This window comes from Protomyctophum bolini, assembly GCF_963924005.1.
Source record: "Protomyctophum bolini genome assembly, chromosome: 2".
NCBI classification, from domain to species: domain Eukaryota; kingdom Metazoa; phylum Chordata; class Actinopteri; order Myctophiformes; family Myctophidae; genus Protomyctophum; species Protomyctophum bolini.
In genome coordinates this window covers 21348179-21370292 of record NC_137863.1, presented here as the reverse complement: position 1 = coordinate 21370292, position 22114 = coordinate 21348179, and the positions used below count along the sequence as shown (strand labels likewise).

Genomic DNA, 22114 nt, shown 5'->3' with positions numbered 1-22114 from the left:
TCAAAGCGTAATGCTCAAGCAATTCGTACAGAATTTCATTTCTGCTCACAACAAAACTACACATGAGCAATTTATTTCCAATTTCACACCGGGCATTATGATGCTAATTTCCACAGTGGGGTCAGAATAAAAGGGATTTATTTTTTCATTGCTCCATCCTCCTCCTTCTTTAAGCCTGTTCGAAGGTGTGTGTGTGTGTGTGTGTGTGTGTGTGTGTGTGTGTGGAGTAATATATGGCTGCTAAAATAAATCAGGTCACAAGGCACAGAGAGAATGAACATTCGTAGCTGCCGTTATAAATAGTGCTCCATTCTCATCTCATGCCAAGCGACATCTCTGTGGATGGCAGGCAGCCTGAGGAGGGAGAACCTGTCGCCACTCTGACGCTCTTTTGTCTTGGTTCTCTCTCTGTGTGTGCCTGACGGATATAAAGGAGCCTAATTTGCATGGAGGAACTTCCTGGTTAAAATCCCCAAAACAATGAAATATCATTATGCATACATGTGTGTGTATCTCAAGTTACAGCAAGAAGAACCTTCGCTGTGCTGGTTAGAGGCAGAGGAGGAGGAGGGTAACATGAATTAAGAACTGGAACCAGAAGAACCACACAGTTCGCTCACTGACCTGAAATGGTGCAGTTGCCCGAGGCTGTGTCTGGCAGGGCTGCAGACCTGTGTCTGGGGCTGCAGACCTGGGACTGCAGACCTGTCTACTCCAGGCAGACTGACTGCAGAATCTTGTTTCCCTCTCGGTCTGTCTGTCTGTCTGTGTATAAGTGTGCTCACTCAGCACTGTCTGTGTGAGCACATCTACAAGCCTCCTTCCTCCTCAATACTGAAGGGCTTTAGCCAGCCTAATCGCGCATGCGAGTGAAATCAGCCGCCAACTATATATCGGCCAGACATAATAGGGGTCGGCCCTTGTATTGCATCCAGCAGCCCAGTAGTCACTTTGAGTGGCACTGGCACCGCACGCCACGGAAGCCACGGGTGAGTCTTCTTAACTGGCCATGTACTGTATGTGTCGGACATTACTAACCCTACCCCAAACCCTAGCCCTAACATTAGTCTTAACTAGGCATGTATATATCGGCCCCGCCCCCTACCCACCTTCTATAGGCCCCGCCCCTATACCCACCTTCTCCTTCATCTTCTCGATCTTCCTGACGGAGCTGCGTCTCTGGGGTCGGTCCTCGTGGCGCAGCAGGTTGACGTTGAGGTCTCCAGACTTGCTGAACTGCTTCTCCTCCTGCTTCTCAGCGTCCTTCAGCTTGTTCTCTGCACTGCTGCTCTCTGTGTGGTACATGTGGTACGTCTTCATCACCTGGAAGATACAGAGAACATTAGAGTTACACCTCAGTGTGGTACATGTGGTACGTCTTCATCACCTGGAAGATACAGAGAACATTAGAGTTACACCTCAGTGTGGTACATGTGGTACGTCTTCATCACCTGGAAGGGGACGAGAGAATGAGAGAGAGAGAGAGAGAGACAGAGACAGAGGGAGAGGGAGAGACAGAGGGAGAGAGAGACTGAGATTGAGAGTGAGAGAGAGAGGGATAAATTATAAATTATGTAATTCAATCCTGTGCGCTACACTTGCTCTGCCAACCTGGGGGGGGCAACGGACTGACCGCATGCTTCCTTCTATGCATGAGGAGTCCAAGTTGCTTCTTTTCACCTGACAGGAGGGGAGTTTCCCCGGCCGGACGTAGCGCGTGGAAGGAACACGTAATTCTGACCAGTTCAAGAGTAAACTTGATTAGATAACCACGAGAATCACCAGCAAACATTCTTCATATGTAAAACAAAGCACATAATGGGAGTGTGTTCCAGTACCTTGATGAACTGAATACACAGGACCACAATGGAAACAAGACCCTTATTAGGGCTTTTTGTGTTATCCTTTTAACAATCATTGTACCGCTGTACCTGAAAAGGGTTAGAAAGGCCCCTTCTGTTCCCAGCAGAAATGCACTGGTCACTGGTCACTGGTCAGTGCCACTGGTCAGTGGTCAGTGCCACTGGTCAGTGGTGGTCAGTGGTCAGTGCCACTGGTCAGTGGTCAGTGCCACTGGTCAGTGGTCAGTGCCACTGGTCAGTGCCACTGGTCAGTGGTCAGTGCCACTGGTCAGTGGTCAGTGCCACTGGTCAGTGGTCAGTGCCACTGGTCAGTGGAGTGCCACTGGTCAGTGCCACTGGGTGACTAATGATCTAGGAAAGTGAGCACCCATGCAGCCAAAATGTCAGGTGCACATCATTAGTATTCATATCAGGAGCACAACCTTCCATGAATATGTATGGGTGGGCCACTGCTGGGAACAGGGGAAAGTTATTAACCAAGCCTCTCCCTCAGGCAAAAAAAAAAGATATCTCTCAAAAACAACAAGAGTCGGCATAAACACATATCAAGAATAGAGTTATCCTTTTCCCATTTCTGTCAAATGGAAAATATTGTTTGGACATTTTGGGGGGGGCAAAGCCCCATTAAGAATATCACACTGGCACAATATCACTTGTGCTGAGATATGGCATCACATCCATCCATCCATCCATATGTAGTGGTTTTGCTCATCTTAGCCAAGGTTGCCAGGCATATAAACCCATACTCACACAAAGGCACGTTTGGCTTCCATAACGGGGAACGGTTCATCACCCAAGGCTTTCGCCTTTTCAGCCCTTTTTCTGTGGCAGAGTGACAACATTGTTCTCCATATCCGCTACTGCATATTTATTTTCCTCTCTCTAGTCATACATAGAGACTCTACCCACCCTAGGGTGCACAGAGTGCAGACAAAACATGTGCGATCAGAAGGACCTGGAAAGGACTCGTTAGGACATATGCTGTACCAACAGTCTGTACAAAGGCAAGAGACAGACACCAGTTCACTGCATCCTGTTTAACACCTCCTCCACCCTCCCAGGTGCTCGGAGAAGAGCAAGGCTGGTACTTCCCAAAATGTAGGGCAGAGGCATCCAGGACAGGACAGCTGTCCCAACTGTGTGTCAGTGTGTGTGCCTGGCGGCTTTGAGCCTTTCCCCAAGGGCCTTGCCTCGGTGGCCCCATTCTTAATGGCCGTTAAAAAAGAAAGCCCAGATGTGACCAGTGTCTTTAAATGCCTGAAACGCTTGGAAGCCACAGAGTGCATTCACATATTATCGTCTGTGAACACAACACACCTCAGGATGTTACACAGCCAGCAGCATAAACGCTGGTTTGTTTGTTTTCCCCCAACCCGGCTAGTTTCCGGTGGTTAATGTTCACTTGGAAATGCATTTAAGCAGCGGGGTTTCTTTCTTTTATCTCTAGGAATATATATATATATATATATATATATATAACCCAGGCCAGGAGCATCCCACGGATGCAAATGGGTAAGGGCGACAAGAAAGAACCTAGGAAAAAAAAAGGCCAATTATTTCCAGTGACTGTATACGACAAAAAAATAGCAGATCTACAAGCTCACAACACAACACATATAGTGACGTGTTCTGAGCTTGTCGGTTGGCTATATGTTCACTATTCATCATGCAATATGTCAGGCCTGAGGACGATTCTACAAATGCCTTCTAAATCCTGACAGTTTTCTGAAAAACCCATGTTTCTGTGCCATTCGTTCTCAAACATTTTCATGTCAAGGACCCCCAAAAATATATGTCATTAATGGTCACCGACCCCATCTGAAAATATGTTGTTCCAGTGACCTCCCCAGAAGCAAAGATTTGAGTTAAAAATGTTCGCTCTGAAAGAATATATATTCAAACATTTGGGCCACATTTTCACGATTTTTCAAAAATAGCGGACCTACAAGCTCGTTACGAGCTTGTAGATCTGCTATTTTTCAACAGCTAAAGTATGAGATAATGCTTAAAACACCAAAAGGGGTCCCGCCCAAAATGGATTAAGTGATTTAAAAGGCTGCCACCAGAGCAGGCTCTTTTCATCTTACAAACCTTGGCTTCAACAGATACTTTCCAAAAAAATATCATAAATATTGTTACAAGAAAGACATCAAAGTAAAATGAATAAATATATATTTATTAGTGACAGCCAGGGCTGACAGTGGAAGTCAGAAACTAGGTGAACTCAAACCTTGTCAAGCTGTCAAACCTTCTCTCTACTCCAACTCCCTGGAAAGATGCTAGCTTTACAGATGGCAACTTGGCAACACGCTGCTGCTGTAGTAGTTGTTGTTTTATGATGCGAGTCTACCTCGTAGAAGGTGAGTTGATGGAATGAACCCCAACCACAAAATATTTTCTTCCTGGAATAATGCTTAAACTCAGCTGTAAATATGCTCATAATCAATATGAGCATTATATAGATCTATATCTTCTGCCCGGCACGAGACGGTGCAAAGGAGCAGCGGGTTTATCATTGCCGTCTTCTGCAGTTTACGGAGTTATCATTTTTACGCCCAGCCCACATTGTTGTAGATCACTGGTTCCCAAACGCTGGGTTGTAACTGAAACATCGAAACGTTTTCCTGATAATAAAATAAGGGCTTAAACTGTCTGAGTTGCTCCAGTGCCTCCTTTTCTACTGGGTTGGGACCCATTTGTGGATATTGCTTTACTATTATTAGACAGCAAACTATTGTGATTAAGATGCGCTTGCCTACAGTAGATGTGCGGTGCACATTGATTGCAATATAAAAAATACATCCGATTTCAACACAACACTCACCCATTCACTCACAATTTAGGGGAGAGTCTCGGCATTGATTTTACATTTTGTTGCTGATTGAATGATCATCAAATAAATACCACTCGTCATGTAAGAATGTTGTGAATCCATAAGCCTCCGGCCTGACATTCTTTATCTGTCTCTTATAGCTATACAGTATTCAATCAATCATCAATATGCAAAGTGGGCTCCAAGAGAGCATGCGGAGCCCGTTCCTGCTCATTGTTTCATTTACAGTTCATAAATAAATAAACTAACTGAGTGAGAATGGGCGTGTGAATATTAAGTTGATACGTCAAGATATCACAGATGAGGAGACACGCTGTGGTGATTCTGAGAAGCACGGCCACTGCGTTTTGGACACATCATCCTTTCTGTTAGGGAGCTTTCGTTTCGCTCGCATCTCCTGGCATCATTATGATGACGTTTCATACGGTCGGTCGAATCATGCAATTGCAATTTTCCTCAGCGGAAAACTGTTTGTGTCTCTTCTAACTTAATTGCTAAATCTGAGATTTCTATCTATATGACAGAATAAGATTACATCTCGCTTTCTGGTATTTTCTCACTCTGTTGTTTTCTAATAGCCACGGCTGAGCCAAAGTGACACTTGTTTACTTTGTGTATACGTCGACGAGCCAGGCATCCTGAATGCACCGACTTCCTGTAAATGCTCATTACGGGAACAACACACTGCAATGGAGGAGCAGTTAATTTGGCCATTACTACAGCAGGAGACTGAGCTGCACTGTATAGGCTGACAGAACCATTACTACAGCAGGAGACTGAGCTGCACTGTAGGCTGACAGAACCATTACTACAGCAGGAGACTGAGCTGCACTGTATAGGCTGACAGAACCATTACTACAGCAGGAGACTGAGCTGCACTGTAGGCATGACAGAACCATTACTACAGCAGGAGACTGAGCTGCACTGTATAGGCTGACAGAACCATTACTACAGCAGGAGACTGAGCTGCACTGTAGGCATGACAGAACCATTACTACAGCAGGAGACTGAGCTGCACTGTAGGCTGACAGAACCATTACTACAGCAGGAGACTGAGCTGCACTGTATAGGCTGACAGAACCATTACTACAGCAGGAGACTGAGCTGCACTGTATAGGCTGACAGAACCATTACTACAGCAGGAGACTGAGCTGCACTGTATGGCTGACAGAACCATTACTACAGCAGGAGACTGAGCTGCACTGTATAGGCTGACAGAACCATTACTACAGCAGGAGACTGAGCTGCACTGTAGGCTGACAGAACCATTACTACAGCAGGAGACTGAGCTGCACTGTATAGGCTGACAGAACCATTACTACAGCAGGAGACTGAGCTGCACTGTATAGGCTGACAGAACCATTACTACAGCAGGAGACTGAGCTGCACTGTAGGCATGACAGAACCATTACTACAGCAGGAGACTGAGCTGCACTGTATAGGCTGACAGAACCATTACTACAGCAGGAGACTGAGCTGCACTGTAGGCATGACAGAACCATTACTACAGCAGGAGACTGAGCTGCACTGTAGGCTGACAGAACCATTACTACAGCAGGAGACTGAGCTGCACTGTATAGGCTGACAGAACCATTACTACAGCAGGAGACTGAGCTGCACTGTATGGCTGACAGAACCATTACTACAGCAGGAGACTGAGCTGCACTGTATAGGCTGACAGAACCATTACTACAGCAGGAGACTGAGCTGCACTGTAGGCTGACAGAACCATTACTACAGCAGGAGACTGAGCTGCACTGTATAGGCTGACAGAACCATTACTACAGCAGGAGACTGAGCTGCACTGTATAGGCTGACAGAACCATTACTACAGCAGGAGACTGAGCTGCACTGTAGGCTGACAGAACCATTACTACAGCAGGAGACTGAGCTGCACTGTATGGCTGACAGAACCATTACTACAGCAGGAGATTGAGCTGCACTGTAGGCTGACAGAACCATTACTACAGCAGGAGACTGAGCGGCACTGTATAGGCTGACAGAACCATTACTACAGCAGGAGACTGAGCTGCACTGTGGTCTGACAGAACCATTACTACAGCAGGAGACTGAGCTGCACTGTATAGGCTGACAGAACCATTACTACAGCAGGAGACTGAGCTGCACTGTGGTCTGACAGAACCATTACTACAGCAGGAGACTGAGCTGCACTGTAGGCTGACAGAACCATTACTACAGCAGGAGACTGAGCTGCACTGTATAGGCTGACAGAACCATTACTACAGCAGGAGACTGAGCTGCACTGTGGTCTGACAGAAGAGCTGAGCTGAGCAAAGTGTCCTTGCAATATTAAACCATTTTGTGCGGGAACCACTTTTTGGTGTTTTAAAGCATTATGTTATGCTTTAGCTATTGAAAAAAAGCAGATCTACAAGCTGCGCTACGAGCTTGTAGGTCTGCAATTTTTGAAAAATCCTGAAAATGTGGCACAAATCTTTGAATATATTATTCTTTCAGGGTGAACTTTTTAACTCAAAATCTTTGCTTCTGGGAGGGTCCATGGAACAACATATTTTTAGATGTGGGTCGGTGGCCAATTTATAATTTTTGGGGTCCTTGACAATAGTTTGAGAACCACTGACATGTCAGGATTTAGAAGACATTTGTAGAATCTGGTGTCAGGTCGAAGGGAAGGGGACTCCCCCTGCCATGCATAGTCCACCATGGGCATCTTTGGAGGTGACAGCGACAGCAGGAGGACCGAAATAAAGCACTGTGATTAAACCTCATCTGATCTAATGAGGTTCAGTTGTTTCAAGTTGTTTGTTTCCATTTGTGTCCACTTAGTACTTACTGCACACAATTCAGTTCACAATCCTCCGGCTCTCAGATCAATAAACGCCAGCAGCACCACATACGTATACTGTACCCATTTAGGCCTGACGTCGAAATTAAATCTCGTCTAAATTCTGACAGTTTTCTGAAAATACATATGTTTCTATATCAGTGGTGCTCAATATTTCATGTCAAGGACCCCAAAAATGTTATGTCATTGGCCACCGACCCCCATGTGAAAATATGTTGTTCCAGGAACCCCTTGAGTTAAAAATGTTCTGAAAGAATATATATTCAAAGATTTGTGCCACATTTTCACGATTTATCAAAAATAGCAGACCTGCTATTTTTCAATAGCTAAAGCATAACATAATGCCTAAAACACCAAAAGGGGTTCCCGCCCAGAATGGGTTAACCGGTTTGAAGTTTAGCTTCCGACAACAGCTTTAAATCGCTCCATCTCTCACTGTGCAAAAAACGCCTTTCGAGACAGATTGTCATTTAGACAAATACAGAAAATACTTACTGTAATACGATTTAAATAGATTATAAAATACTCTAAAACTCTAATACTAATAAACTAGTGGTCCATTTGGTTTCATTTTATGCCCTCAAGAGTTAAATTATTGTTAAACATCTGCATTACTTAATTTACAAGAAGTCTACACAATTAGAGAATGTAGAATTATTGTTATTTTGATCAACGTTTGACTGTTGTCTCTCCCACGGCAACATCAATACAGAATGGAATAGTGGGCAAAATCTTATCCAACGACAACAAAATATTCTGTCTTAGGTCTGAGAGGCTCCAATAAATAATGGGCCTTGATATGAAAGAAGGTTGAAAACACATTGCAGTGCTAAACAACACAACATCAGTTGGTTGATTGACAACATGGTTGAGGATCAGGACACAGCTCTGTTCCACAGTGTCTCTGAACGACCTTGAAACACACACCACTGCTGGAACAAGCCCCAACGGACCCACAACGCAAGGAGAGGCTAGGAGGCACCAGCCAGCCGACAGGGACAAACAGTCAAACGCAAGGAGAGGCTAGCAGGCACCAGCCAGCCGACAGGGACAAAACACAAGGAGAGGCTAGCAGGCACCAGCCAGCCGACAGGGACAAAACACAAGGAGAGGCTAGCAGGCACCAGCCAGCCAACAGGGACAAACAGTCAAACACAAGGAGAGGCTAGCAGGCACCAGCCAGCTGACAGGGACAAACATACAAGGCAATGTCTGTCTCATTCATAAACATTGCAGTGCTGTACATCCAGGTCCCTCATATCACAAACCTGTCAAGATAGAGTCAAGAAGGGCAGATGGAGCGAGCCACCGATGTTGAGAATTTGTGAGCTGTCACATAATGTCTGGTATAGTGCATACAGTAGGAGTAGAGGGTCAATGTGCACGGTGTAGTGCGCATGCGTGCATGCGTGTGTGCTCGCGCACACCTGTGCGTGCATGTGTGTGTGTGTGTGTGTGTGTGTGTGTGTGTGTGTGTGTGTGTGCAGACATTATAGTTTGAAGTGCCAACTTTCAAGGTGTTTGGTCCATCCATGTACCAAATCTAAAACAACAGGAATCTAATTAACATAATATGAATTTCTATAGTAATTATCAGCCCCTCCCTCCCTCCCTCCCTGACCAGCGTTATTCTGCTGTGCTGGCCAAATGGACAGATGGCGTGATCACAGACAGGAGGAGATGGCATCATACTGTACTGTACGGTATGCCCTTTGGTGGTTCCCCTCTTATGTGACATTGCCGAGATGAATAAGTCATGTGTCAGAGGTTGCTGCTGCTGAGCCATCTCTACCGGCGGCGTCCCTCCTGTGGGGGCAGCACTGAGTCACTGAGGCTCCCTGGAGCTGGTCCAGGCTAGAGCACCAAAACACAAGGAGAGGCTAGCAGGCACCAGCCAGCCAACAGGGACAAAACACAAGGAGAGGCTAGCAGGCACCAGCCAGCCAACAGGGACAAACAGTCAAACACAAGGAGAGGCTAGCAGGCACCAGCCAGCCAACAGGGACAAAACACAAGGAGAGGCTAGCAGGCACCAGCCAGCCAACAGGGACAAACAGTCAAACACAAGGAGAGGCTAGCAGGCACCAGCCAGCTGACAGGGACAAACATACAAGGCAATGTCTGTCTCATTCATAAACATTGCAGTGCTGTACATCCAGGTCCCTCATAGCACAAACCTGTCAAGATAGAGTCAAGAAGGGCAGAAGGAGCGAGCCACCGATGTTGAGAATTTGTGAGCTGTCACATAATGTCTGGTATAGTGCATACAGTAGGAGTAGAGGGTCAATGTGCACGGTGTAGTGCGCATGCGTGCATGCGTGTGTGCTCGCGCAAACCTGTGCGTGCATGTGTGTGTGTGTGTGTGTGTGTGTGTGTGTGTGTGTGCAGACATTATAGTTGCCAACTATAAGTGCCAACTTTCAAGGTGTTTGCCTGTTTGGTCCATCCATGTACCAAATCTAAAACAAGCAGGAATCTAATTAACATAATATGAATTTCTATAGTAATTATCAGCCCCTCCCTCCCTCCCTCCCTGACCAGCGTTATTCTGCTGTGCTGGCCAAATGGACAGATGGCGTGATCACAGACAGGAGGAGATGGCATCATACTGTACTGTACGGTATGCCCTTTGGTGGTTCCCCTCTTATGTGACATTGCCGAGATGAATAAGTCATGTGTCAGAGGTTGCTGCTGCTGAGCCATCTCTACCGGCGTCGTCCCTCCTGTGGGGGCAGCACTGAGTCACTGAGGCTCCCTGGAGCTGGTCCAGGCTAGAGCACCGTGCTTATGCAGGATTTAAGTCTCTCACAGTGTGTGTGTGTGTGTGTGTGTGTGTGGGGGGGGGGGGGGGGGGGGGGCACAGTCTGTCCTCTCAGCCCCGTCACTGCAGATCTTATGGCTCCAGTGTGTATGTATGTGTGTGTGTGTTACTGAAGGCAGGTTGAGAGGAACCTCATACTGTATACAGCCTTATCCAGAGAGGAGGGATCGTGTGAACAAGTAGACCCGACTGTGTGTGTGTGTGTGTGTGTGTGTGTGTGTGTGTGTGTGTGTGTGTGTGTGTGTGTGTGACAGGCAGTGGGTTTAAACTGTAAAGTAACATTTCACTCACATAATGTACTACTTGCAGTAAGTAAAATTGTCATTTTGAGACACTTTTACATTACTGGAGTTTCTGTACTTTTACTCCAATATTATACTTTTACTCCACTACATTATTTGACAGCTTTAGTTAGTACTAGTGACTACTATAGATTCTTATTATTATTACAAAACATAAATTAACCACCTCAGCTCAGTCTGTATACATTTCGGCCATTCGAAAAGAGTCGCTGGTCTCTCTTACGATGCGACGCATTGTGAGCTTTTAGATCAGCGGTTTTCAAAAATAAACCTGGTCTCAGGACTATAAGCACGGTGAAGGACCGAGAGACCTTGCATTCCTGAGACCGAGGGCCCATGCATGAGAGAGAGAGAGAGAGAGAGAGAGAGAGCAGCCTTCAATGTGGAAGTGATTTCGTCTCATACTACGTACAGTACAACTGGCCCACTTGGAGAGAGAGACGCAATGTTCCATTCCATCATAACGACGGCCTACAGTACAGTACAGTACCTCGTGCTCCCTTATCATCATCATCATCATCTGTACTAAACACAGACACTGCTCTGCAGAAGGAACGAGAAATAGAGGTGTGTGTGTGACTGTGTGTGTGTGTGTGTGTGTGTGTGTGTAATACACAATACACATGCATGTCTGAAAGAGAAAGGCAAGGGGGAGAGATGAAAGTGAAATGATTTTTCTTTTTTTTCCACTAATGCAAAACACACGTACGGGTATACACACTGAATCAATTCATAAACAACCCAGAATTGTGTGTGTGTGTGTGACCCGAATGCGACCCCAATCAGCTGCAATGGGTTGTCGGTCGGTCGGACAGACAGACAGACAGACAGACAGACAGACAGACAGACAGACAGACAGACAGACAGACAGACAGACAGACAGACAGACAGACAGACAGACAGACAGACAGACAGACAGACAGACAGACAGACATTGGAGCGGTTAGTTAGGCACCACTCTAAAAAAAACAATTTCAAAGCCATCAATCTGTGCAGCAGTTGACCACTCTGACACAAGCCCTATTTACTTCACCATACCAAGAAAATCCCATGAGACTGGCTGGCTGGCTGGCTGGTCTGGCTGGCTGGCTGGCTGGCTGGCTGGCTGGCTGATCATCCATGATCGACGACCAGTCAGTCAGTCGACTGGCTGGTCGTCGATCATGGATGATCAGCTGAAAACCATCCAGCTGGTGCAGCTCTATAAAGGTGTCCTGGCTGACATGGCTCATGCTCATAATGGGTTATACTTGGATTGCTATAGCGACTGATACTGTGATGAAAAATGTTCAACGACTACCCTTTGACGAAAACTAAATGGAAACTAAATGAAAACTAAGCTATGGTGACTAAAGCTAAGATGAAATATATTGACAATTTCGTCAACAAATAAAAACTAGATGTTACGTAGCTAAAATGTTAGGAAGTGTTAAAGTAAGCAACAGTGGAGCACTCTGAAGTGCGTTGTGTTTGGGAGAGAAGGAAGGCGTGAGACAGAAAAGAGGAAATGAGAGCGATAGGGTTCAATGATAGGATATCGAAGCCGTCGGGTGGAAATCTTTCATGTCCAAAACTCTTACTATTCAGGAAATGGAAAAAAAGAGCCAGTGTTCCAATTAAAAGAGGCTGTGAGAAGTTGTACTTACAGTGTACAGCTCATTGGTCACTTTCACCAGCTCCTCGTGCATCTGGATGCCGATGTCCTTGCTCTGAAAGACAAACAGAGACACAGTGAGACATCTGGATGCCAATGTCCTTGCTCTGAAAGACAAACAGAGACACAGTGAGACATCTGGATGCCAATGTCCTTGCTCTGAAAGACAAACAGAGACACAGTGAGACATCTGGATGCCAATTTGTCCTTGCTCTGAAAGACAAACAGAGACACAGTGAGACATCTGGATGCCAATGTCCTTGCTCTGAAAGACAAACAGAGACACAGTGAGACATCTGGATGCCAATGTCCTTGCTCTGAAAGACAAACAGAGACGGGAGGAGTGAGACCACAAGTGACCATCACGAACCGGCGAGTAATTGTTACACAAATAATTAGCCCTTCGCTAAGTCCCTCCCCAACCCGTCCTTGTCCAATAGGCACGTTAGCAGCGAAGAGACAGGTCAAGCTGTCCTTCTCACCCATTGAGATGCAGACGGGATTTCTCCATATAAATAATGGATCATTTCAGAAGCAATACCTTCAAAATGTCTTCTTAAATCTAGTCAACCAGGCCTGCAGTAGGCCATGCACTGGGCAAATGTGCATGATTGACATTATTTAAATAAACTAGAAATACAAGGAAATGATGATGAGGGAGAAATCAACTTTTAACGACCGCCCGACAGGAGTTTTCATGTTGCACGGTAAGTCTACTGTCATTAGTATTATTGCCATCATCTGGGTGGGTCATTCGTGTAACTTTCTCAACGTTAAGCCGTGTAAATGTTCAACAACACAGTCATGCAAAATAACATACCGGTAAGCTTGACCTGCATAGCATAGTTGCTAAACTATTTGGATTGGCATTGGACACGCTTTTTGGGGTGGGGTTTGGAGAGGGGCTAATTGCGATAACGATTTAATTGTTGTTTTTGGCATTGAACATTGGAACATAATATGAATAAAGACTACATTTCCGTTTGTCTGGTAATCAAAAAATGCACAGGGCAGAAATAACTGAAATATACAAAGAAATTACTGACATTAATTGTTTTTATACTAAAACTGATCTAAAATAGCAGATCTACAAGCTTACAACGTGTCACAAAGTGGCACATTGTAAGCTTGTAGATCTGCAATTTCAGCTTTTTATAATGCATGAGCATTTTTTCAACATGGAAACGATTATGACAAAACTATTGTGATTACCTCAGATAATTGCGATTAGACGATTGTGTAATACTTGTGACAGTGACAGCTTTGACTGTGTGACCTGTTGACGAGGGACAATCCACTGTAAAGTGACACTGAAACTACAGCCAACAAAACGTTCGCTCTGAAGGAATATATATTCAAAGATTTGCACCACATTTTCACGATTTTTCAAAAATAGCAGATCTACAAGCTAAAATGGTTAAAAGTTATTAAGGTGACACATGCGTTCCCAGTCCTTAATGAGGTTAAGACGCTTTGTTGACTTCTACGAATGACCAACACTTCCACTGCGTGCGATTGACAAGAAGGAAGACCATTGCTCCCCAATATTCGCTCATATAAAAATGAATGAATGATATTATGAGCTAATTCCCAGATTTCATGCAAAATATGTATTAGAAATCCTTCTGCATGTGCATACGGGTCCGTTTTTAAACCACATGAGGTTTTCATTTCTTGTTGTTTCACTTATTTGTCCCTGTGTGCGTAGTACTGCATACGTGTGTGTGTGTGTGTGAATGCGTGCGCATGTGCGAGTGTGTGTGGGGGGGGGGGGGGGTGTTGAATGTGTGATATCATCATACCAATAAAAGGACATGGAGGATGATAAAAATCTGCAATATACGTAGCAAGGCGAACAACAAGTCTCTCTTCCAGCTATAGCTCCACTTTTGTGTGTTTGTGAATCATAATTCTCCTTTGCCCTCAATTTCCACTGCTTCGCATAAAATAGCTTATAGATCAGCTATTTTCGGGGCGCAACCCCGAAAGCACTCTTTAGCTAGTGGAGATGCGGTGTACAACATGTATTTCTAAACAAAATTAGTTCAATGCAAGATACTGTGTTCACGTTCAGGAGACTTTTTGCCTTCCGGCATGGCATGGCATGGAGTGTGGCATTTGCATTTCTTGTAGTGAATGCTGCATTCGTGGTCTGGAAAGGGCAGTTGTTTTACAGACGGGTAAAAAGCCCCCTTGTGTGCCCGTCCCTGTGGCCAGCGTGCTTTCTGGTAGGGAGGGGCGGGGAGCGCATGGACAATGCGCTGGATGATTATTGGTTCACCGATCTGAGTGCCCTCCCCCGCCCCACCCCTCCCCTCCCCGGTAAAAAAACAGCAGAGAAAACGGACACCCCTCTGAACCGTCGTTCACTCCCACTCCCAGACCATGAAATGTGTCTTGTTCGCCCAGGATTTCATTTTTGAGCCGAATCATGCGAACATAAATAAAAGCCTGTGTACCGAGGCTAGTGGTCCGGGGACCACCAGTGAGTGGTCCTTGAGGGGCTTCCAGGTGGTCCCCAGCAAAATGATGGAGAGCTGGTAACCAAATGGACCCTTATAGATCTTTAACTCTTGAGAGCGTAAAAGTATTTGGTTTCATTTTACACTCTCAAGAGTTACATTATTGTAAAACATCTGCATTACTTAAGGAAATTTACAAGGTAGTTTAGATCATTAGAGAATGAAGAAGAATTGTTATTTTGTTGCATGGAATTGAGTGTCAACGAACGATAACAAAATATTCTTTAGTATTGGGTCTGAGAGGCTAAATCTAATCAAATGGTGTTCCGTGGATCAATTGCCAAATAAATAATGGGCCTTGGTTGAAGACAACTAGTTTACAGACAGTCATTCCTCCGTCGGTTATCATTATAAACATAACTGGAGAAGTGAGACTAAGTGATTGCAACAATGGAAGTGTAACAAAGCAGCTATTTGGATGACTTCCAGGAAACTTAAAAAAAAAAAAGAGGATCTGTACGAACGGAATGAAAATGCAAGAAAGATAAAGACAGTTCAACTAGTGTGGCTAAACTCAGTTTATTGATATTTTCCGATGCTCTTGGACGGGGGTTAGGTCTGTTTGTTTGTTACTGGAGAACAGATGGCTGGACTTTTCATGAAACTTACATTAGGGCTGCCAGGAAGAGTTGACCATTAGGCTGCCAGGAAGAGTTGATTATCTTTTGGATCAACAAGGTCAAAAGAGCAAGGTCAAGAATGGAGAACAGATGGGTGGATTCTCATGAATAAGACACCGCCTTGAGGAGATTATGAACAGGTGGGTCGAAATAAAAAGGCCAAAAGGTAAAAAGGTCACAATCAAGTTCAAAATCGTCACCAACACATGCGGCCACCTCTGGTAAAGTCGCCAAAGTCCTGTGCTGATCAGCGGCCCGCCCCTTTTAGTAACATTAGTGTGATTTAGGCCAAAATAGGCCTAAATCAACGGTTTTGTGACGTCATCAGGAGTAGGTCAGTAAGTTTAAGTCTAAGGTTTAATCCTATTTAATTCAATTTAATCATATTATGCTACATAACTGACAGACAGTGTTATTTATATACTAAATTTTTGGTGAAATGATTAAGAAATATCTTCTAAAATATATTTAGAATCACTTAAATGAAACCTGGAAACCTTTTTTAAAGGCCATTTTAAATTAGTTTAAGAAGATGAGGAAATGACTCGGTCATCTCAGGTGGTACTGCTGGTCAGGTGGTACTACTGGTCAGGTGGTACTGCTGGTCAGGTGGTACTGCTGGTCAGGTGGTACTGCTGGTCAGGTGGTACTGCTGGTCAGGTGGTACTGGTGGTCAGGTGGTACTGGTGGTCAGGTGGTACTGGTGGTCATGTCACATCTTGAAAATGGAACAAGGATGATGGAGAATGCAACTCTACTGGGTGCAATGTTTCTAGTTCTCGCTTCGCTTGTCATTTTCCTTGGAACTTTTTCTTCATATTATTGGCAGGAGAGGTCACATTCCTCCCTACTCCCCAAAGTCTCCACGCAGCGTCTACCGGTGTGTGTGTGTGTTACTATACTGTACTGTACACTGGCTCTCACTGTACTACTCATGTATTTACAGTAGCCTAGCTGCTCCCCCCGGCCTGGTGCAGTGATGGAAAAAGTTCTCAAATGTCTTACTTAAGTAAAAGTATCAATACTGCAATATAGAAATGTGTCTGTTACAAGTAAACGTCCGGAATTAAAAATGTACTTGAGCAAAAAGTACAAAAGTGTTGGCTTCAAAGTAAAGGTAAAAGTACTCCTTATGCAGAATGTTCAGATGTATACATCTTTTGAAAATAACAGATCTACAAGCTCTCAATGTGTCGCATCTTCAAATGGACGAAATGTACAGTATATATATAGGGCTGAAGTCAAGCAGTTAGAGTAACTAGTACATTTGAAAGTAACTTAGTAAAAGTACAATATTTGCCGCTGAGATGTAGTGGGGTAAAAGTACAAGTACTGAAAATTTGACATACTCAAGTAAAGTACAAATACCTCAAAATTGTACTTAAGTAAATGTACTTTGTGTTGCTTTCCACCACTGCTGCTGCCTGGCCTGGTGTTTGTGCCTCCCATAGTGAGTATTTATTACACCGTGCCTCCATAGTGAGTATTTATTACACCATGCCTCCATAGTGAGTATATGAGTATTCCTGCAGATAAATCATAATGAGAAGCATTACTCTCAGTGAGATCAATAGACCTGGGAGCAGAAAGCCAGATCTCTCTGGACACACAGCGTAGAACACCAAGGGTAGTCTTTGAGCACACATTGCACACGCACGCACGCACGCACGCACGCACGCACACAAAGCTCAAACCACACCCTAGCCAACGGTTACAGACAGATTACTGGATAAATAGATAGAATAGATATACAGTATATTATGGATAGATGAAAGCATTAAAGAAATGCATCCACCACACCCTTTGTACACTATAATAATAATAAGCCTGACGGTGCATGATTATAATGACTCAGAAATAAGCGCAATCAGCATAAAGGAATTTAAGGAGAAGCTTGTAAAAATGAAACAAAGGGGGAGGGGAGGGCTGCATTTCCTTATACCACAAACAGCAAGGAGGCAGAAAATACTGCCCTTTTTTCACCGTTTATCCTAAATATTGATTGGGGGAGCGTACTGTATATATAGCGGAATATACGTTCCGGCCCAAAGGAGCGAATGTGAATGAATGTGATAAATGGGAAGTTCTCTCTCTCTCTCTCTCTCTGCCAGCTGGTGAATGGCATCATCAGTATGCGTCAGTGCCTCTGATATGTCAGAGACAGGACTGAGAGAGACAGACTGCATGTGCACACTGCCGAGAGAGAGGCTTATTATTAATGCCGAAAATAGCTGATCTATAAGCTCACAGCGCGTGTTACACGCTTCACGGGCGTGAGCTTATAGATTGGCTATTTTCCGCCCACCGCGCCGCGATACAACAAAATATAAATTGGGCTTTGGGGGTGGGGGTGGGGGTGGGGGGGGGGTGGCGGGGCGGGGAGGGGAGGGGGGTCGTTTCAACCACCATGATGCAACACACAGCAAGAAGACGAATGTGTCGTCCTGCGGCTATTAGCAGAAGAATCCTAACTAAATTCTCTATCCGTGAAAAGCAAGCGTACGCCAAACTATAGTGTGCATGACTTTGTAATTCCTTTAACTACAATTCCTAAGAAAATAAATCTTCTCACAACTCTGAGGCTATCCTCACTATAATTAGCCATCGGTCTTTCTTGACAACACCACACCACGCTCACCCAAAAAAAACAAACAGCTTTCAAATGTTTGGACAAAAGCTTTGCAGACAGTATAACACACCTGTAAAACCATCAAAGGGGCCTCTTTAAAAGCCTGGAAAAGAAGTTGGGGAATGTTCCCACAGCTCAGTAAAACCAATGATTGTCCTTCCAGACACGCGGCCTAGGAAATCAGTGCTGGTTGACACACAGGACCAGAGCTGGGGGGGATTGTGTGGTTTTTTCCATTGAATCCTGATAATAAGCCTTTATACACACCGATTGAGACACGATTGTCAATTTGGCCTATCATAGAGTGTAGCGGGGTGTTGTCGTGTTAGTGTAGATTTGAGTTTAGGGCCATTCAAACGTGAAGCGATATAATAACACGCTTTATAGTTAATTTTCAATGAGACCTGCGTTTTTGCGCGGAGCACTGGGGAGCAGTCGCGGGGCGACAACGCAAGCTAATTTACGTGAGCACGGTCCCGTGAATTTGTTGTGCGCGTGCTCGTTCCGTGCACACGCCCGCGATTCACCAGACCTGGATACTGTTTAGCTTTTTTTTCTACGCTTGCGTTTGTTGCGCCCCTCTTGAGCAGACCTGGAGGAGACCTGTCGTTGATCCAGACCTGGAGGAGACCTGTCGTTGATCCAGACCTGGAGGAGACCTGTCGTTGATCCAGACCTGGAGGAGACCTGTCGTTGATCCAGACCTGGAGGAGACCTGTCGTTGATCCAGGCAACAATGCCTGCGTTCCTCGCTTCCCGTTTTGAAAGGCCCTTTTGCACCTGGCCTATATACATACAGGCAATAGATGTGCACACAATCTTCTCTGTGGAATGTGTACAGAGAAACCATACAAGCCTGTTCAGATTCCATTGATTTCAATTTATAGTAAAGAACTTGAACTGCAAGTGATTCGTTGTTACTCGTGTTGACTGGAAAATACCAGCACACTTTGATTTGAAGCACACTTCAAATCATAGGAAAAATCTCCCCGAGACACCTTACTTAAAGGTTAAAACTGAACAGAACTTGAGTTCCCTCATTCAGATGCAGATAGATGGATGGATAAGATATACTGTTGTTAGGCTTTTATTAAACCTGAAGGAATTCAGTTGCCATAGCAGCGCCGCGGCAAGGAATGGATGAAACGAAGACACAGGTTGAGGTAAGGGAGGAGAATATAACACAAATTAAAACAGGATAGCATAGACAGTGCGGCATGCATGTACACGCGCACACAGACACAAGTGCCGTGTACATACTCATTGTAAAAAGAGGAAGAGGGGAGGGCTGCATTTCCTTATACCACAAACAGCTGTTTATCCTAAATATTGATTGGGGGAGCGTATATAGCGGAATATAGCTCATAGCACGGCACTCTTGTAGGTCTGTTATTTTTGAAAAATCGTGAAAATGTGTGCAAATTTCTGAATATATATTTTTTATCTATATAACGTTTTTAACTCAAATCTTTGCTTCTGTCCTTGACAGAAGCAAAGATTTGAGTTAAAAACGTTTGCTCTGAAAGTAAAGGAAATATAAATTATAACGTTCCAATGTTCAATGCAACAAAAGAAACACAATTAAATCATTAATTGCATTAATGATTTGTGTGACAATCAAATCGTCAACTTAAATTTGTAATCGTGACAGCCCTAATTGTACAGCACATACAGTATGCACACAGTAGAAACACATCTGAAATGAAGGCTGACTGGCAGCACACACACACAGGGCTCACCTATAAAGCGGAAGGCCTGCCAGGTGAAAACAGGTCCTGGTGTTTGGTTAAGTAACCTCAGTCATCTGTGCTATGTGCTGACAGTGGGCCAAACGCTGCACACCCTGGCATGGGGTTATTATGGGGCCTTAAAGTCCAGGGAGAGGTTTCGTTTCAGCTTCACTTTTCTGCCTCAGTACGGCCTGCTGCTTGCTTCTCCACAGGCCAGATGGAACTGGTCATAGTGCCTCGACACCTTGTACTTGTACTTGTGTAATCCATGTGTGCTGCAGTGCTGGGGCGTGTAGGGAGGCTCTAATATGACAACTCAAAACACCACAGTATATACTAACAGTACACGCACGCACACCGTATCAGTCTCCATGCTAAGCCAGGAGAGCATGGGGACCTGTGCTTATTTAACCTATTTAGACCTGAGGCCAAAAAAAACCTGTTTCTATGTCAGTGGTGCTCAACCTTTTTCATGTGAAGGACCCCCGGAATTATGTGAATTTGGCTGCCGACCCCCATCTGAAAATATGTTGTTCCAGGGACCCCCGAGAAGCAAAGATTTGAGTTAAAAACGTTCACTCTGAAAGAATACGTATTCAAAGATTTGCGCCTACATTTTCACGACTTTTCAAAAATAGTAGACCTACAAGCTCGTAGCTTGTAGATCTGCTATTTTTTCAATAACTAAAGCATAACATAATCCTTAAAACACTAAAAGGGGTTCCCGTCCTGAACAGGTTAAACTCACTGGAATATTACTGTAGGCGATACGATACGTCTGCTGTAGTTTACGACCAGACTCGCCCCGGCCGGCTCCAGGCTGGCCATCCAACTGCCAGGAATACTTTACTCAGCAAATGAAAGGCTGAAACTGCTCAGTCGTCCCATCTGCCCTAGCTGGGCTATATTATGAGCAGCCTCATGCATGCACACGATAAGAGAAAGTCCCAAAAGAGGAGGGAGTATACGTGATATAGCAGGCACGTGCACACATAGACGTCAAAGGGGGCTTTAGTCCCTGTCCTTTTACATCTGCCCTCTCCCAGACCATGAATACAGCATTTTATACTATGGTGAAAGAAATGCAAATGCCTCTCCTCTCCTTTCCATGCCATGCCATACCCGAGAATAGCTTTTTTTCGGGAACTCTCCTGCATCTTGAACGCAGCATTTTGCGCTGAAGGAATTAGTTTAGAAATCATTCATGTCATCCCAGCATCTCCAGTAGCCAACGAGTGCGCGGTCGCGTTCGCAAAATAGCAGATGCGACGCGTTGAGAGCTTGTAGATCGGTCATTTTACGGAATATCAGCCGCTGACTGCAAAAATAGCGGATCCAAAAGCTCACACCGCGTAGCGCTGCGACCCGTTGAGAGCTTGTAGATCCGATATTTTTGTCCAAAAGTGCCCTTTTTACGGAATTTCAGCCCCTGCCTCTGTAGCACTCTCTGCACTAGCCTGGCTAATAAGCCAGACTTAAATCACACTGTCGTGTATGGATCTTGTTTCCCGGGGGGGCGGGTTCAAACATTTTCTCTTTGACGCAATTCGTCAGAGCTAGGTCAAAGGTCTCAAGCATTGAACGTCACTGTACCAAAGCCCGCCCATATTGCATACCGTGTCCCGATTGGCCACACCAGTTCTCTGGTGTAGGAAATGGGCGCACAATTGAGCCTCTCCAGACCGTAATCCGCCGGCAGGCAATTTGTTTTTGCCAACGGCTGATTCGGTCTGGCTTATTAGCCAGGCTATCTCTGCACGTCCCTGCGTGATAGTCTGATAGCCCGACGTACCTTTTTGAAGAGACGGATCACGTCGTCGCTGATCTGGGCCAGGCGGACGATGACATTGTTGGTGTAGATGTCGTTGAGGGTGGCGTGGTCGCGGCTCTCGCGTCTCGTCTGGTTCAACACGAGGTACCAGCAGTTCACTGAGGACAGCAGGTGCTGGTCTTTCCTAGAAGCAAACAGGACGGATATTATGGAGGGGAAAAGTGGAAATGTATTTCAGAGCTAATCATATCAGTCTGTTTATCACTGATGATGACGACGTCATTTTAAATTTCATTTCATCCTCGTCCCCTCGTGGTGTGTGTGTGTGTGTGTGTGCTTGCTTCCAATTTTAATTGGAAGCAAGTAGTACACTGACATTTTTGAAAATACTCCAAACCAAAATGGATCACTGTGGAATTCATTATTTGCAAGAAATGTTCATTCATCCTCAAGTCTGACCTTTACATATTTTTCTTCAGTCAGATACATTTCAAACCATCTGCAGGCAGACACACTGCACTGACAACTGACACACTGTACTGA

At 44.9% G+C, this 22114-nt stretch overlaps 1 protein-coding gene across 1 annotated transcript in view; it reads right to left on the bottom strand.

The window, feature by feature from the left end:
* srgap3 (SLIT-ROBO Rho GTPase activating protein 3) overlaps nt 1-22114 on the bottom strand; it is a 107868-nt gene that overhangs the window by 47987 nt on the left and 37767 nt on the right. Inside the window, exons 3-5 of the mRNA XM_080792990.1 lie at nt 21593-21755; nt 12292-12354; nt 1138-1323 (exon numbers count right to left, since the gene is read on the bottom strand). Coding sequence (XP_080649116.1) covers nt 1138-1323; nt 12292-12354; nt 21593-21755 — 412 coding nt within the window. The remainder of the gene's footprint in view (nt 1-1137; nt 1324-12291; nt 12355-21592; nt 21756-22114) is intronic.